The sequence below is a fragment of the Lonchura striata genome, chromosome 12 (genome assembly GCF_050655825.1).
Source record: "Lonchura striata isolate lonStrDom1 chromosome 12, ASM5065582v1, whole genome shotgun sequence".
NCBI lineage: Eukaryota > Metazoa > Chordata > Aves > Passeriformes > Estrildidae > Lonchura > Lonchura striata.
In genome coordinates, this window is record NC_140714.1 from 19,387,780 (window position 1) to 19,405,976 (window position 18,197).

Below are 18,197 nucleotides of genomic sequence, written 5' to 3' on the forward strand. Positions count from 1 at the left end.
GAAAATTAACTTTAGGAATTTCAGTCACAAATTCTGAACCTCATTAATGCATTTGGAAGGAGGCAAGTTTATAGATGGACATCCAGAGGAAAAGTGGTATTTCATGGAATTTCTTCACTCTTAAGATGAGCCCACACCTTAGAGCAGCCAGAGATGAGTTAAATCTCAGCTGAAAGTGTTTTTTTTTTATGACAGACAGGTTGAAGCACCCATCCAAGTTTCCCATTTCTCAGCTCCTAGAGAATGCCAGGGTGGGTGTAGCAGACTACCCAGAGAATGTGGGTATTGTTTCAGATCCCAGGAAACACTAGATTGCCAGCTGGAGTTCTCAGCTTGTAAAGAGGACAGGTAATGAACCTGCAAAAGAGGGAAATCTCTGGCAGAACGGGTTCAGTCAAACCCACATCCCAGGGATCCTGCCTGAGCAGGGAACAGGTGAAGGAGATGCAATTCCTTGAGTTAAAATCCTGCTCAGCATCCCAGGAAATTCCAAAAAAGTGCCACAAACCCTGCAGCCTGGCAAGAGGGATTAGCAGCTTTCTGGAATTAGAGGTAGCACCATCTGCAGGAATTAAATATCATATCTGGTTATTTTCAAGGGAGGAATTGGTGTGGTTTGCTCAGGAACAAACTCCAGCCTCCCAGAGATGGCAGAGATGTAATCAGGCACAGTTTAACTCCTCGAGGGTGATAAGCAAAGGAATTATCTGACTCTTTATGGAGACAGCAGAGGGATTTTTGGTAGCTCCTGCTTGGTTACAGCATGATCTGTGCAGTCAATTTTGGAGTTCCAGTCTTGGGGTGGTGAAACCCCAGAAAGATTTGATATTAAATCAAAGGGAATAAATGGGTTTTCTTACTAAATATTTCTCCTCTGTGTCACACCTTGTTGGAGAGGGGAAAAAGCACAGCTGTCACTGTCCTGTTCTGCTATAAAGAAACAATCCTGGCCTGGGTGTGGAAGGTTTTTATCCTGACTAGAAAAAAGCTGACATTACAACAAACCCAACCACTTTCCTTTTAAAATAATAATCTGCAAAGTGTAAACACATGTACCTGGGGACTGAAAAGAAGATGCAAAATTGGAAAATGAGAAGTAAACTCAGCTTGCTAAACTGAGAACATTTTCCCACTTTCTTGGTTTTTTCTTAAGATGTAAACATGACTTCTGCTGAAATACTAAGCTCTAGGAGTTGGGGCTTTTAGGTTATTATGGGTTTTGATATCCATGTAAAATACTTCAGTGGCTCTGTTAATATTTTCTATTTCATGAAAATCCCATATCTGTAAACATTTGACATTGGATTAGATAATTCAGTAATTTATCATCTAAAAAGATGATGCTCCTGCCCAGGACTGGTATTCAGCTGCTGAAAAGGAAAATACAAAAATATATAGTCCAAATCCCACTTAAAAATTGATAGAAGGTCATTAAAACTTAAATTAAATTCTTCTTTATAAATATCCCAGCAGGAATCAGGGAAAATAAAAACAGATTTATGGCAATTTATGGATGTACAATTAGAATGCTGAAATTTTTTGTGAATTTGGGCTGAATTTATCAGGTTGCACTTTAGGGGAGAAATGATTTACAAGAGATTTGCGGATTTGTAGACACAGAGGTGAAGCAACACCTCAGCAGGGTAAAGGATAAATCATCCCCCAGCTGTGGCAGTTTGAGAGATTTCTCTCTTTTGCCTCTAAAACTGGAACTTACTTTTCCTACCTGCTATTTCCCAGCTGAATTACTGGATTAGAGGACACTGTGGAGTGATATATGTCTGTTGTCTATGGTTGATATTATGTTATTTTAAGTTATAAAATAACATAAAACCATAAAACAGTTATATAGAGGTTATTTTAAACAAGCATTTGCTAGCAATTAATCTCAATTACAGCTTTCTTATCTCTGGCATGAATGCCACAACCCCTACAAAATATGCTGTTTTCTCAGAGTATTTTGCTCACTTACAGTGAAAATGGAAAAGAAAGTAGAGAAAGAATCATAGGAAACACAATCATATTATTTTATTTTTTCTTTGGAGGTTTTTACTTAAAAATAGGGAAATAGATTTATTTTAACCTAACAATTGCTTGGTAAAAATAATGTATTTAATGGTCAGTGTTTTCTTGTGGAATTTGGAATCTGGCTCTTGGATGAGAACTGAAATATTGGGTAAGTTGTCAGGCATCCTATTCACAAACCACCTTATTTTGGTAGCTGTGATAATATTTCCTTTCCTTGAGGCCTGATTTGCACAGCACACAACCCAACTACAATTCCTTAGGCTTTTGGTGAAGACTGCTCATCATTAAGGTATTTTCCACTGGCCTTTCAAATTTAAAGATGTATTTTACCAAACCTAAGTAAACACCACTAAATTAAACAAGTGCTTTCTGCCAGCTGGAAATGCCAGCAAAGCTTTCACAGGGTTTTTTCCCCTTTAAACAGTTTTTGCTCTCCCTGCCCCTGAGCCTCTCCTCAGAGTAGGTATTTTATCTGCATTATGGACAGAGTTCTATTGTTCTGTGCTTTTTGTGCTGTCTGCAAGCAGCAAATCCCACTATTCAGTGTTGTGTTGAGTTGTTTATGTCCCATGCTGGCACGGGGACAGCTGAACACATCACAGGCACGGCTGAGCCAGAGCTTTGGAGCCCTGGAACAGCTCTGGCCTTGGGCTGCCAGAGCCCTCCTGCTCCCTGGAAACCTCAGCCCGGGCTCAGGAGGGATTTCCTTTCCCAACTCTTACCAGAGGAGAGTTATCTGCTCAGCAAAGGCAAAGAACAGCCCTAACTCCATCTCTAGCTAATAAAGAATTCTCTTGTTGTACATGCAAATGTTCCATGTGAAGCTGCTGCAGTCCAAAGCACAGGTAGGCAAGATGTGTCACGGGAGCTTTAAAAGAATATTATATAAGAATAGTCTATAAAAAACATTAATAGGAATGGCATAACAGGGAGCAGTTTAAATAATCCTCAGCTTTGGTGGTGGGGCAAGAATACTCTGATTTAACACATGGTGTTATAGCAGAATATTCTGTAAGAAACATCAATAGGATTGGCATAAGAGGGAGCAGTTTAAATCATCCCCATCTTTGGGGATGGGGCAAGGATGGCCACATGTTATATCAGAATATTCTATAGAAAACATGAATAGGATTGGCATAACAGGGAGCATTTTAAATCACCTCCATCCAAGGATGGCCAAGTGTTATAGCAGAATATTCTATAAAGAACATGAATAGGAATGGCATAACAGGGAGCAGTTTAAATCACCCCCATCCAAGGATGGCCATGTGGGAATGGCTCATGGCTGCAGCCTGGGAGATGAAACCTCTCCAGTTTGTTCCTCACCTGCCCTGTTAGCATGGCACAGTTACTTTTATCTCTTTGCCAACACTGCCAAATCAATGTCAGGGAGGTGCCAGCCACTAAATGAATGGTAAATATGCCTGGGCTTTAGGTTTAAGATGACAAAAGAGGCAAAATTATAATGATTTTATCATCACAGAATCATCTTCAAACACAGAGACAATGAGATATCTGAAATCCAGGTGTATCCTATGTATTTCAGTCCCTGTACCTGCGAGGGTTTAACTTTTCAAGGTGTTTTTGTGTGTTGGTCTGTACATGAAGTCACAGCTTGCGTGGATTAAAGAGGTGTGTGAGGAGGAGGAGAGATCTCGATCTGCTGAGTTTATCAAACAGCCAAGACAAGAAGCAAAATGTCCTGAGTAGGAGCCCATCTGGGCACAGTGTGGTTTCTCTCCTGAGCTTTCTTTTGCTCTGCTTTGTTTTGCAGTTTGCCCAGCTGGTGTCTGTCTACAAAACTTTGGGCCCAGAGAAGTTCCCTCTGATCGAGCAGACGTTCTACCCAAACCACAAGGAGATGGTAGGTGCAAACAGCACTGCTAAACCTGCTTCCTGTGCCTGTAAAACAGGGTCTGGGACACACAATTCCCTTTTCCCATTTACTGCCTACTCCAAAAGCCATTTTGGCAGCTTTCAGAGAGGTGGGACAGGGTGAGCACTTGAAATTGCTGTGATGGTGAGCTGGAGGGTGCTCAGATGGGACAGTGGTCATTTTCAGTGGTCATTTTTCAGCTGCCCAGCTGCAGATCTCAGAGAGATTAAATGCTTGCAAAGACACTGAACAGCTCTGACCAGTGCAGGAGTCATTTTCACGGTTTGTTTTCCCTCCAGTCCTTTCTGGTGCACTCACAGTGTTTGTTGTCTTTGGAGGTGATGCACTGGGCACCGCAGAGCTTTGAATTTAGCCAAAATCAGTGGTTGTGACTTGTGATCTTCAGGTACCTGAGCTAACACTGATTCCCAGTGCTTTACAGACAGAAGAAGAACACAGATGAGACTGACAGTCCAAGGAACACCTGGATGATGGTTTTAAGGTGTAGTTCAGTTTTAGGCAGCAGTGAGAAGGATGTGGGACACAATGACCCTTAAAAGATCCTACAAACTTGAGATTTGCTGTAATTTTTTTTTTTTTTAACAGGACTTTTGGGTGCATTGCTAAACTGCAGTTCATAGGAAAAAAGAACATTTGATTTCGGGGCAAGAACTAATGTGGCAGACTGATAAGTTTATATGGCATATTTTTCTGAGTGTAGCAACCCTGTGATTGGTTTTGCCTGTCTTCATTCCTCTGCATTGCTCATTAAAGCCAAGTAATAATTTTTACATATTTATATGGTAATGAATGTTAATCTAGAGAAAATGAACTCAGAACTGCTGCAATAGCTGCCTGTGATGACACTCATTTGTTTGGTTTTATTCCTCCTGAAGAAAGCATCTGGAACTTTGTGGCTTGGGAAATAATCAGGCAATGTGGTACAAGACAACATTTTGTTTGAATTTCTGGAGTGGGTTGTAAGATGATCTGGAAATCAGAGTCTTCTGATGCTGCACTGAAACCATATCATGTAATTTTGTTTTGGATTTTCAACACTTTATCAACAACTGGTATCACTGGTATTTGTTGATGCAGATTTTGGCAATTACAGTTTAAAATTTTTTTTGTGTTACTCTTGATTTTTTTCCTTCCCTTTTTGTTCTCCAAATGGGAACCTGGAGCTGTCCCCCACTCCAGTGCAAACCAGTTCATGGGGGAACATGGGGAGAAGGAAAAAAACCAAATCTCTGGGAATTAAGGCTCAGCTGAGAGTGCCAGAGGTGCTCCCTTCATCCTCTGCTGATCATTTGTGCTGAGGCTTTAGGCAATACAAGGTAAATAAAAAAAGATGCCATTCTTTTGTGTAAAAATGGAGCTGCTTTAATGAAACACGTTTTGAAACAGAAACATTCATCCCAGACTGATGACAAAAAACACTGTGAGGCTTTTGAACTCCTTGCTGGCTGAGTCATATCTACAACTTTTCACTCAGTAATTAGTTCCCTTTATTTCACTGCATTCCCACCTCTTCTGTTCTCTGCAAAAACAACACAGCTTCTCCAACGTAATTGCTGAACAATTTAATTAAAATCTAAGTGGAACGTTGAGGAAACACAAGCAATGTTCCAGGTGGTGATTTTTTCCCTTTTCACCAGTACAATCTCCCTTCTTTCTTCTTTTCCCTACTCTCACCAAAAGTCATGTGAGCCATTTTCAAATTAAAGTCAAATGTTGTGCCAGGCTGTATTTCTGCTCTCCTTCTCATGTAACACAAACACAGTTTCAAGAAGCAAAAAGAAAATGTTGTAAAAAGAATCTGCTGTTGATAAGGTATCAATGCCACTACAGTAAAAATCCTGATATTAAAATAACATATACAGAATAACTCGTTGTAGTCAAGCCTTTTGAGAATCTTCCTTGGGGAAAATAAAATCTCATTATGAGCTGGGTTTTTTTAAAGCTTTTCTTGCCACATTTATTGATATGAGGGAAAAAACTAAATCTTTGTACCATCCATTGTGGGAAGTTAGGGCAGATTTCTGCTTGCTCAGCCAGAAATCAAAGTAGACAGACCTTCATTGTGAAACACCTCATGAGGGATATTTTATAACAGGAAAAATAGGAAATTTTTAAAAACTTATTGTGGCACACAATTTGTATTACAATCTGTCCCTAAATACCAGAGAAAGCATTTCTTTGTGCAAGGTGCACAGAGAAGGCAATCTGGGCTGGGTGAGTTGAGGTTCAGGTCTAATTACTGTAAAACTGAAATAGGACCAGAGCTCTGGGGAGCTCAAAAGCAGAAAATACCTGTTTGCTGATATCCAAAAGGCACCAGCCCTTCAAAATGGACTTGGAGACAAATGCTACAGGACTGGGATTGAATATTAAACCACAGAATATTAACCTTTGTGGTTATTGAGCTCTGTGGGCTTCTCCAGGTATTGGTTTGATCTGACACAAGGAAATGAGGCCTGGCTTTGAATCTTTCTGGAAATTAATAATATAAATGTACAGCACTGTCAGTAAATAGCTCTGCCAATACCGTCACTGCAATATCAATTCTTTTTCATAAGAAATTTAGCTTTTTATTCTTTTTGTTTCATTAATATAAGTCTATGGTCCAAATTGTTCGTGTTGGGAAATTTTTGTTTTGTCTTGAGTAAAGCAGAAAACAAACTGGGCTTTACATTTGGCAGCACATAGATATGGCTTTAATTCAGGGTTGTAAATTAAAAGAGCCAGACTGATTTATGGTAAATAAAAAGTGAAACATTGGCTTTTATGTATTATGGGACACATGTTCCTCAAAGGAATAATGACGTTTTCCTGTTGGCCTTGCACCATTGGCATTTCACTGGAAATGTATGAACTTAGTCACAGGAAAAGTAAATCTTGCTTAGAAGAGCGTTTCCAATCCTATCCTTTAGATAGTAAAATCTGTCAGAAAAGGCAGCTACTGGAGATTCCCATCCTGCCTGAGGGCTCTGCCCCTTTTTTCTGGGGCACAAATAGTCTGAACTTTGGCATTTGCACTTCCCAAAGTTTCACCACTGTGAATTGAATTGCTTTTATAACCTTAAATACATGTGTGAAGGATTAACTCCAGTCATCAATTCAGGAAAGTTATGGCACTAAAAAGGTTACAAGCAAAATGTGCTGTAACTCTTCTCTAGTTTGAGTTCACAATGAGCCAAATTCACTTACAGGGTATGGTGGGTGTTCATGAATGAAAACCAGTTAAATTATATTAAATAGGGTCAAATGTCTGAGAGCTTCCAGAAATCACTGCAGTGTAAGTCATGCAATATTTATTGCATGTGTTTTCAGGTGAGTTTCTAAAGTTTTAACAGTGCTGGGGTGCAAGTACTGGTCATGTATTTAGGGAGGTTTTTACTGCAGCTGCCCCGAGGATGGACATTATTCTTGTAGCTCTGAGCAGTTTTAGCCTGTCATCATTTGGGCTTGGAATTTGTTCCATGGAAAGCCTAAATCCATGGAATAATGCTTTAGCCCATGGATTAAAAATCTGTTTTTTCCTCCAGCAAGGTGTGGTTAGTCCATAGGAATGGTGACTTGGGAAGGGGGTTTTGATTATCGGGGCTGTTTCTTAATTTAATTATCAATGGAAGTTACAACTCTGTGGGTAAAGGAAGCTGTGACATAAGGAAAGTACAAAGTGTGGAGCACAGATTGTTTTAATCACAGAAGTGTTCAACTCATCTCGACAGGTGAGGAAATATTTGTGAATTTTTTTTTAATAGCACATTGTTATAATACTTTACATATACACTGTACAATAATTCTTTCATATCCAAGACTTTCATACAGAAAAAAAAAATAGTTCTATAAAACATTCCGTAGTTCATCGGAAAGATTTGGAACAAAACACGGGGAGCTCTTAATCTGCAGGTTATCAAAAACGTGGTGGGGGGCAAAATTTGGGCAAAATTTGTTCTTGTACATTCATATTGGCAAAAAGGGAATTTGCTGTGCCTCGGAGGACGTTGCCAGCCCTCTGTGCAAAGCAGGGCAGAGCAGAGCAGGTGCCTGCAGGAGGTTTGTCCCTCGTCCTGCACCAGCGGCGGCCCCACGGAGCCTTTGGGGACAACCAGCGCTGGCTTCGAGGCGAGGCACGCGGCGGCTCTGCGGGGCGGCGTGCATGGAGCCTCCCGGGCGCTGGCTTTGGGAGCAGCAGCGCTCAGGGCTCGCTGATGTCCATGAACTCCTTCTCGGGGGGAGGACCCCCCCGGTACCAGCTGCAGGTGCCGTCGCTCCTCTTGATGCAGGCGTAGTGCCGGGCCTGGTGCCCGTAGAGCCGCCGCTCGATCAGCCAGTCCGTCCACAGGCACTCGTTGGGCGCCGTGATGGAGCAGGGCACCATGTAGCACGTGGTGATCTGGGGAGAGAGCTCCTTCAGCGCCTCGGGCCCGCTGGGCTGATCCCCCAGAACCTGCCCAGCGGGGCTCAGGCACCGGTATCTGCTCTGCACTCGCCTGGCAGCTTCCTCTGAAGCGGGGTGTATTGCCAAAAATGTGAATGAACGGTGTCTATTCGCATTTATCCGCTCCGCACTCACATGGCAACTTCCTCTGAGCTTCGGCTTATTCTCAAAAATGTGAATTGACAGTGTTTATTCACATTTATCCGCTCTGCAGTCAACCTTGCAGCTTCCTCTGAACTGGGGTTTATTCTCAAAAATGCAAATAAACCGTGTTTATTTACATTTATCTGCTCTGCACTCACCTTGCAGCTTCCTCTGAACTGGGGTTTATTCTCAAAAATGCAAATAAACCGTGTTTATTTACATTTATCTGCTCTGCACTCACCTTGCAGCTTCCTCTGAACTGGGGTTTATTCTCAAAAATGTGAATTGACAGTGTTTATTCACATTTATCCATTCTGCACTCACACGGCAGCTTCCTCTGAACTGGGGTTTATTGCCAAAAATGCAAATAAATTGTGTGCAAGACAACAGGCATTGTTCAGCTCTGCACACTACTTGCATCTGCCTTTTACTGGGGTTTATTACCATAAATACTAATAAATAGTGCTTAGTTACATTTATCTGCTCTGCACTCACATGGCAGCTTCCTTTGAACCAGGGTTTATTGCCAAAAATGTGAATAAACGGTGCTTATTCACATTTATCCGCTCTGCACTCACATGGCAGCTTCATCTGAACTGGGGTTTATTCTCAAAAATGCAAATAAATGGTATTTATTTACATTTATCTGCTTTGCACTCACCTTGCAGCTTTCTCTGAACTGGGGCTTATTCTCAAAAATGTGAATTAATGGTGTGCAAGACAACAGGCATTGTTCTGCTCTGCACACACCTTGCAGCTTCCTCTAAACAGGGGTTTATTCTCAAAAATGTGATTAAACATAATTAATTTGCATTTACCTGCTCTGAAATTACTCTCTGACTTGCAGCTTCTTCTGAACTGAGGTTTATTCTTAAAATGCAAGTAAACTGTGTTTATTTACATTTATCTGCTCTGCACTCACCTTGCAGCTTTCTCTGAAATGGGGCTTATTCTCAAAAATGTGAATTAATGGTGTTTATTTATATTTTTCTGCTCTGCACTCACCTTGCAGCCACAGCCCATCTGGTACCTCTGGTTCAGGCTCTTTTTCTGAGACAAGGATAAATCATCCCACGGCTCAATGTAGTTGCACAAGTGGATCAGCACTTTGCCATCATTTAAAATTTGGCCTGCAGCATGGAAAACACAAAGAAAATCAAAGCAATAAAAGTGCTTTCTAAGTGTTCTAAGTGTAAGAATAGCTTGAGTTTTTAACTAATTGCACCAAATTAGTCATACTTAAATACTTTTAAAATTAATTTAATTATAACAGAGAGAATATTCTACTAATTGCATGCTGTATGGATGTAATGAATTGAAGAAGGATATTTTCTGAAACATGTTGATAATCTGCCAGCAAGGCATGGATGCAAATGCAGTTAAACTGGATTTTATGAGGGAATAGTAAAATCTGTAGTAACTTGGAACCCCAGACCTGCAGACACACAGGTGTTTTCCCATTATGCACCTTTGCCTTCCTGGGAAAATCAGCACTGTTGGTTTGAATCAAATAATAATGGCAAATACTGAATCAAAATTCCTTCTATTTACTGATTACATCATTATTGACCTTCATTTCCTTTGGAACTGCTCTAAGAGTGCTGCAGGAAGGGTGGAAAGCATGTAAGCTCACACTATCATTACAGCTGAACACAATTTTTACATCCCGTTGTATTTGTATTTAGCACATAAATGCATTCCTTTTCAGCATATTTTAGCTAAATTCACTCTTAAGCAGCTACTTCTGAATTTCCAGGAACATTAGTTTTGCTCCATTTTACCTGTTAGAAGGTACTGCTTTTTGTTGTTGGCTTCTAGTTTCACTCCACAGAGTGATGAATCAAAAGGGGTGTAGACATACTGGACATCCTTGAGCTTTTCAAATCCTTTAAACATCTGAAAATGATCAGAAACAGAGAGTCAGTAGTGGAAAACAAGCATGAAAAAACAGTTGCAAAAAAGAGCTGGAAGAGATACAGGCTGAGTCTCTTTAAAGAAGGCTCCAAAGTCTGAATTAATGTGAGAAAACACCAAGAACTGGACTTTTTCTCTACACTTAATGAAATTCATCCAAGAGTTTTAGGAGGGAATTAAGTAGGTCTTGATTTTTTAAATTATAGCCTTTAAAATGTGCTTTTCCAGCGTATTTCATGGATTGTTAAAACTTTCTCTTCAGTTTTTATCCTAGTGGCATATTTTATTCAAGGAGCAATGCAGAGACAGCATTGCAGACCAAAATGCAAATATTTCTCAGTGTTTTCCTATGGGAAATTTTCACTAGATCACTGGAGTTGCTGGGATCTTCTGGGACACCAAACGTGCTGAGGAGCTGAGCATTTCCTGAGCATTGTTTTCATATTTGGTCACCAAGGCAGAGTGCTTCTCCATATCCCAAATTCTCACCAGTGGGACCTTCTCAAATAATGGAAAACGTCACCCAGCCCTCAGGATTTCCACCCTGCAAGCCCCAGAATGGAGAGATTTGGGATCAAAGGTCTTTTCAGGCTGGCTGCCCCTTAACCAGCAGTTTCAACCCCCAAAAGAAATCAGAAACGAGCCATTAAAAGATGAAAACAAGCTGAGCTGTGTCCAAGCCCAGAGGGAGGGAGCAGAAGGTGCTGCTGAGTGCCTGTCATCACCTCGTGTGCCACCACCAGCCCGGTGACATCATGCCACGTGTTGACAGCTGGGGACAATGGCAGGGGCTCACAGCTCTCCCAGTTGCAGCTGGTGTCCCTGGAAAATGTGTTTGTGTTCCTCAAGCCCTCCCAGGGGATTTAAATAGCACGGGCCACTAGAAAATACTCTGTAATATGTTGGTTTTTCTGAAGCTTTATTTATGGAGGGGGGAAAAAAGCCAACGTTGTTGTCACCGCGCGGCCGATCCAAAAATATTAGCTGGGATTTGAAATGCTTTGGAGAAAAAAACAAACAGGCCCAGCCAGACCAAAACACAAAATGAACTGGCACCCTGTCCAAAGCAGCAGTGGGAATCACAGAAATTGTCCAAAATGAAGAGGGAAATTTGTGTCTGTGCAGGGCCAGCACGTGAGCTCTGCAGGTGAACTTTGCCTCAAGCTCTCTCCACCTTCAGAAACCCTCAGGGCATTGTGGGGAACAGATTTTCCATGGATATCTCAGCTTTGGCCTCAACTTTGGAGGCTTTGTGCAGACAGCACACCTTGATTTAGCTATAAGACCCCTAAATATCCACAGTAAATCATAATGGAGATTTAGTTAATATTTAAATGGGTTTAATGTTTATTTTGTTACAGGGCTTTTGGTTGCTTGGTTGTTTGTTTTTTTTTTAATTACTCTCTGACTTCTCTCTGGTTTTGACCTGTATAATAGTTACAGCATTTCTAAAGATTATAATTTTGCGTTTAACTCAGTAAATCACATTTAATCTTTTCAATCTTATTCTCCCTTCTCTAAAAGCATGGATATTTCTCTGCAGAGGGATAAGGTGGTTGGATTTGGTTTAATTTTGGTGGTTGGATTTTTGGTTCTGCATTGATGCGTGGTCCATGCTCACCTGAGCTCCTGGTGGGACTTTATTGGAATAGGAAAACAGGGTGAGGATTTGGGGGATAGAGAGATGAGAACCTGCTACTAAAGTCTGTATGGACACTGTCCCTGTCCTCCTGAGGGGTGGAACCAGCACCAGCACATGGCTTTACTTCAAGATTTTAGAATGAGTGTGATGACCAAGTCAGTTACAAAAATATTATAAAGAAATATTCAATTACATATAAATCACATATTAGCTTCTCTCTTTAATATAATGCTCTAAATATTGCAAGAAAAGAGTAATAGAAAACATTCATGGCTTCTTGACATGCCAACCCATTGCTATAAAATGAATAGAACCACTGTTATTTTTTTTTTATTTCTGAAAATGAATATCAAAATTAGATCCAATGTTTCCCTCTAGAATAACAACGTTTTAATGCTAAGCCTAATGCACTGGATTTAAAATGAAACAGAATTTAACCCATCACATTAATGGAGCAGCTCAACAACCCTGAGAGCAACAGAACAGAGAAATAGCAGCATTGTGCTGAATGTTACAGCCAAATATAACCTCAAGGGCTCTGTGCTCCCCTTCCAAGAGGGGAGAATTGATGAAGAAAGTGTGAGTATCTGAGTGGTCTACCCCAAAACTCACACCCAGGTGATAATTTTTGTGAATTTTTGGTGCTAATTCTTGATGTATTTTACAAAAAAACCGAGGATATTTTCCAAAAGAGATATTTGGAGGATCAGTTCTTCCTTGCTGTGCTCTATAAAGCAAATTCTCTGCCTGTCCCCCAGCTGGGCATGCTCCCACCCTGATCACCCTGCAGGATGGCAGGCGGCAGGAAAAGCAGCAGCAGCACTTGAAAGAAGATTGGAAGCTGAGCACAGGATATCCTCACCTTCCACACACACTGTGGATGAAATTCTTTAAAATGCTGGCACCTGAGGTGAGGCGTGGTGTGCTCCAGCTGCTGCTCTGAGCCAGCTGCTCAGCAAGCTGAGGAACTGTGCAGCAGCTTCCATTTTCACCTCAGTCACATTCTTTGGATGTTTGGCTATCCCTCCCTGTCACTCCTGTGGGGTTTGCCTTGCTGGGTTTATTTTGGTGCCACCCTGGGTGCACAGAGGGTGGGCAGGTCACAGAGCTCCTGGTTTCCAGCCAAAATCCTTCCCTTCCCAAAATCCCTCCCTCCCTGGCGCAGGGAGCTGGGTGCTGGGGCAGGGGAAAGTTTGGTCCTGAATTCTCTCTGGTCAGGAGGAAGGATTTGAGGAGTGGGGGTTACCAAAACCCTTCTGTTGTTAGTCTAAACTTGTGTGTGATGTAGAGCATCTTTCTGAAAAAACACATCTCTGCTTTGTCCAGGCCTGGCTGACTTGGAATTAAATAAACACCTCTTCCTTCTGCCTGAGTTTTGAACAGGCCTCCACTGCTGAAAATTAGGGAGAAACTCCAAAGCAGCTTCAATACGCAAATATTTCAGAGAATTCAGATTGCTGAAGAATGGGATTATAGGCTGAAAATCATCACTCAGATTAGATTGCTCCTTGTTTGTGCTGAGGTAGAAGATTTGCTTTTCTCTCAAGCTCCTGATGTGCTGCAGAGTAGCAGCAGAACATTGAAGTGCCAGTGGGAGGAAAGGGAATTCTCTGGCATTGATGTACTTATTTTTGTAAGGAAACATTTGAATATATCCTTAATATTTAAGAAGATGGAAAGTGGCATATGCTGACAGCTTTGGGGTTTGTTTTAGCAAGGAAGAGACTGGCTGGTTGAAATTACTATAAAACCTTACCAGAAGTCCCATGTGTTAACCATCCCTGTGAATACTTTGAAATATTCTTGTTTACCAAAGATTCCTCCTACTTAAACTCCTGTGAGGGAATTCTATCAGTGGATACAACTTGAATGATTGAATATTTTTTTTTGAAAGCACATAGCCATACCTAACAACCTTCTTAAGTGGTCCCAGTAAATGGAAAAGCGCAAAATTTATAAAATAATATGCAGTGAAAGAGGAGAGATGAAACTACCTTGAAAAGCAGCCCACCTCACCTGTGCACACTCACACATTTTCATTTAGAAAGATTACCTACTTCTTGTGTGTTCCAGAAAAAAAGTAAATGATCATTTAAATGTTCATCACCATGATCATTTGAACAGCAGTGAGAGTTTGATGGTGACTTCAATTGGCTCAAGACATGTCTTCTCAATTTGAATTAATGAATATATCTCCTTATTGGAGCTGAACAAGAGTGGGAGAACCCAGTGAGATTCTGAAGCTGTGGCTTTGGGTGCTTGCTTCCCCAGCAATGTTCATACAAACGGATTTTTGTTTGTGTGAATATGAGGGAAGGACTCCTGGCCCTGCAAATATCCCTGTCCACAATGAACAAAGGGCTTGCTCCCTCAGCTGGGAATGCTCCCCTGCCTTTGGAAAGCTTGCATCATGCAGAGCTGCCACACCAGCAGAGCACAGGTGATCAGGAATCCTCCAAAACCAGATGTGTTGACACCACTCACAGAATGAAGCACATTTTTGGTGCCTTCAAAATCAAAAATAACAAACTTCTTCATCAAAATGTCATGACTTAGCAAAAAAAAAAGTCCTGAATATCAAAAAACCACCCTCTGAATATAATTATTTAGCAAAAACCTCCTGAATATAAAAAAAAAATCTCCTGAATATCATTATTTAGCAAAATTATTCATCAAAATATCATGATTTAGCAAAAACTTCCTGAATATCAAAAAACCTCCCTCTGAATGTAATTATTTAGCAAAAACTTCCTGAATATAAAATAAATCTACCGAATATCATTATTTAGCAAAATTCTTCACCAAAATATCATGGCTTAGCAAAAACCTCCAGAATATCAAAAAACCACCCTCTGAATATAATTATTTAGCAAAAACCTCCTGAATATAAAAAAAAAAATCTCCTGAATATAATTATTTAGCAAAATTCTTCATCAAAATATCATGATTTAACAAAAACCTCCTGAATATAAAAAACCCCCTACCTCCTGAATATCATTATTTAGCAAAAACCTCCCGAATATCTCTCAAGTTCCTGAAGTGCTGCAAAGTAGCAGCAGAACATTGAAGTGCCAGTGGGAGGAAAGGGAATTCTCTGGCATTGATGTACTTATTCCTGTAAGGAAACATTTGAATATATCCTTAATATTTAAGGATTAATTAAAACTTTCCTTTTCTTTTTTTATTTCCCTTTTTTTAATGCCTCCTGTGATTTTTTTTTTCATGTGGGTCTAACTGTGAGGGCAGCTGGAGACTTCTCCAGCTTTCCCTGCATTTTGTGGTAAATTATTTTGGGCTGAAATATGCAGAGGTTATCAGCATTGAACTTCAAAAAAGCTGAGTGGTTCCATGTACCTTTATTTGTTTGATTTCATACCGGATCATTTTGTGGGTATCAAGGGGATCATCACTGGCAGGAACAACCTTTTCACTGGATATTTTTGCTCGGATCACTGGAAGAGAGAGAGAGAGAGAGAGAGAGAGAGATTTAAATGCACATGCGCAGATGACAATTTTACAAGCAAAAATGGAAATTATACTGATAGATTTTGGCATTGTTTTGACACTTCAGGTACAAGTAGATTTTAAAGATTTTACCATAAGAACACCAGCTGAGCTCCTGAAAACAAAAGTAAGTGGGATGTCTGTGATGTAAATCTGGAGTCCCAAGAATGTGGAAACCTGATTGATGTTACCACTCAGTTTTGACAAAAAATGTCCATCAAAAATCTCTGGAAGACTTGAATCCCATAAAATTTGACAAAATACCCATCATTAAATCAGTGAGCAGAGGAAAGGGACATGTCTGTTGATTACAGAATTGTTGATCAAATAAATAGTCTCGAAATTAGCCCCTAAAAGCCTGTGCCAGGCAAGATGAAAGCATTGATTTCATGCATGAAATTAGAACAATAATCTTGTATTCATTTTTCTGGAGTTTAATAGAGCACCCATTAGTTGTGTTAACCTGTAGAAATCAATTACTCCCTGTTTGGAATTACTTAATTTATTTCCTGTTCTTTAATCAAGGAGAGTAGGAGATTTTATGAAAGAAGAAATGGATTCTTTTCCCCTCTCCTTGTTTGAGGCATCTCTCTTGTGTGTGATGTTTTAAATACACCAGGAATCTTTGGAAAAAATAAAATTAGACTGAATTGCTTGGTGCCACCAAGATAAAAGTATCAGAACACAGCCTGGATTTCAGCTGAGCAGAATTTTGTTTGGCACAACTATCAGAACATACCCATTTCCTCTTTGCTTTTCAGTTTAGTTATTGACCAGGAAGCACCATCAGAAGAACAAAAGTAATTTCTTTTCTATTCCATTTCTTATTTTCTGGATTAGATCTATAATAATAATTATTACCACCTTAAAATTGCATATGTTTCCCTTTACAAGCAAAGCTAAAGACAATAAAAAAGCAGAGACATAGTAATATTCATTGTTTTATTGTGGTTCTAAAGTGGTTCTAAGAATATGGAGCATGGCCAAAATTCCTCTGGGGATTTTATCCCCCTAAATTAGTGAGAGCCCCGCTTTTACTCTGTTCTGGATGGACACTGCTGCAGCTCCTGGGTTAGAGCAGCCTGTGCTTGGGGAGAGGCACTGGCAAAGCCAGAGCAGAGCAAAGTTTTGTGACATCAAAATTACACATTCCCCCCACAAAACTCCAATTTTTTACTAGATTTGCCTCATTTTTATCATATTTAACATTATGGTTAAGGCAAAGGAATAGGAAACCCAGCCTGAAACACAGCCAGGTGCAGGTCAGTCCCACCTAACCCTGGACAATTCCCATTTCCTCACTAATTAGCTGAGCAAACTGGATGGAATAATCAACATGTTAAATTATTGTCAAAATCAACATGTTAATTATTATTAAAGCTGCAGATGGCTGCAGCTTCCAAGCTCCAGCAGGATGCTCCCTCCTCCTGAGCCATCAAACCCTTCCCGAGGAGCATTTTGGACTGGTTGGGAGGAAAGAGTTCTTTTAAGTACAAGCAGCAAATTCCTCATTTCACATGGAAAGTGGCAGCATCTCTTTAATAATGTGCAGATGTGAACAACCCCACAAATTATCTGTGTGTCTGCAGTGCTCTGATCTCCTTCCAGGGGAAAAGTGCTGTGGGTTGGGTGTGCTCAACCCTGCTGGCAGGGACAAATTAGGATGGTGTTGCTTTGTTTTAAGATGCTCTCCTTTGCATCATTACTCCCTAAAAAAAAAAAAAAAAAAAAAAAGGATTTCTCATTAAAGAGTCTGTTCAGTTCTGAAGGAAAGGGCTGAGAAAACAACATTATTTTCCCAGTACCATAACATGCTTTATGTGCAGGAAATCTTTCCTGCCTACTCAGTGTGGGATAATTAAAACTGCTTTCCCCACGTGTTCAATGTTGAAACGTTGTGCATTTCTATATTTTTATGAAATTCTACTTGTTAGCACATGAGGGGAAGGTTACAGATAATGCCTGATAGCTCCAGAGATCTCCATGGAGTTGTGCAAGGCTGAAAGTGAAACGTCCTGGGGTTTGTCATGCAGAGATCTCTTTTTTTTAGTGGGTGTGTAGATGAAAATGTATTTTTGTGTTGTGTGTGTTTCATTTGTTTGTTTAAGAGAAAACTTCCAGATGGCAAAGGAGGACAAATTGAGAATTTTTTAACAGTAAGAAAGCTTAATTGTCTAAACTTTGAGCTATTTGGGTTCTACCCTTTTATTCTCCAGAAACCAAACGCACAGAGATCTTTTGGCACCTTTTAATTCTTCTTGGGTTCCTTTTTATTTTTATTTTCTGTGCATTGATATTTTTTTGCCATCAGTGTCGTCTGGCTGTCTCCTTAAACCTCGGATTCATGTGGTTGCTCCTGTTTTTAACCACAAGCACTTCCTGCTGCAGCATTCCTGGGCATCTCCCTCTCCTCTCTGGTGGCTCAGGGGGCTCAGGATTCCTCCGACTCTGCACTTCTTTTCAGGACATGGTTTTGAGCATTCCAGGGCTGGCTTGGCCTCTCTGTGTGAGTGAGAACAGCCTCTGGTTGTTCACTAATAATGTCATTTTAGCTGTTATTGCTTCCTTATGAGGAATTTGCATCTATGGAATACATAGGCACGGATTTCACGTTTCAGTGCCAGTAATTCCGAATGCCTCGG

The 18,197-nt window shown here is 40.4% G+C and overlaps 2 protein-coding genes across 3 annotated transcripts in view; one reads left to right on the forward strand and one right to left on the reverse strand.

Annotated features, from left to right (window-relative positions):
* Positions 1 to 18,197, forward strand: part of SYN2 (synapsin II) — a 164,511-nt gene that overhangs the window by 81,081 nt on the left and 65,233 nt on the right. Inside the window, exon 5 of the mRNA XM_021530459.3 lies at positions 3,803 to 3,892. Within this exon, the coding sequence (XP_021386134.1) occupies positions 3,803 to 3,892 (90 nt within the window). The remainder of the gene's footprint in view (positions 1 to 3,802; positions 3,893 to 18,197) is intronic.
* The window catches only part of TIMP4 (TIMP metallopeptidase inhibitor 4), a 50,041-nt gene that overhangs the window by 16,769 nt on the left and 15,075 nt on the right, over positions 1 to 18,197 (reverse strand). The window contains exons 2-5 of one of the 2 annotated variants that reach the window (XM_085590769.1): positions 15,406 to 15,503; positions 10,277 to 10,391; positions 9,501 to 9,625; positions 7,590 to 8,306 (exon numbers count right to left, since the gene is read on the reverse strand). In XM_085590769.1, the coding sequence (XP_085446895.1) occupies positions 8,109 to 8,306; positions 9,501 to 9,625; positions 10,277 to 10,391; positions 15,406 to 15,503 (536 nt within the window). In that variant the 3' untranslated portion in view covers positions 7,590 to 8,108. Of the gene's footprint in view, positions 1 to 7,589; positions 8,307 to 9,500; positions 9,626 to 10,276; positions 10,392 to 15,405; positions 15,504 to 18,197 lie in introns of those variants that run through there. The other variant, XM_085590770.1, reaches the window with a different exon arrangement.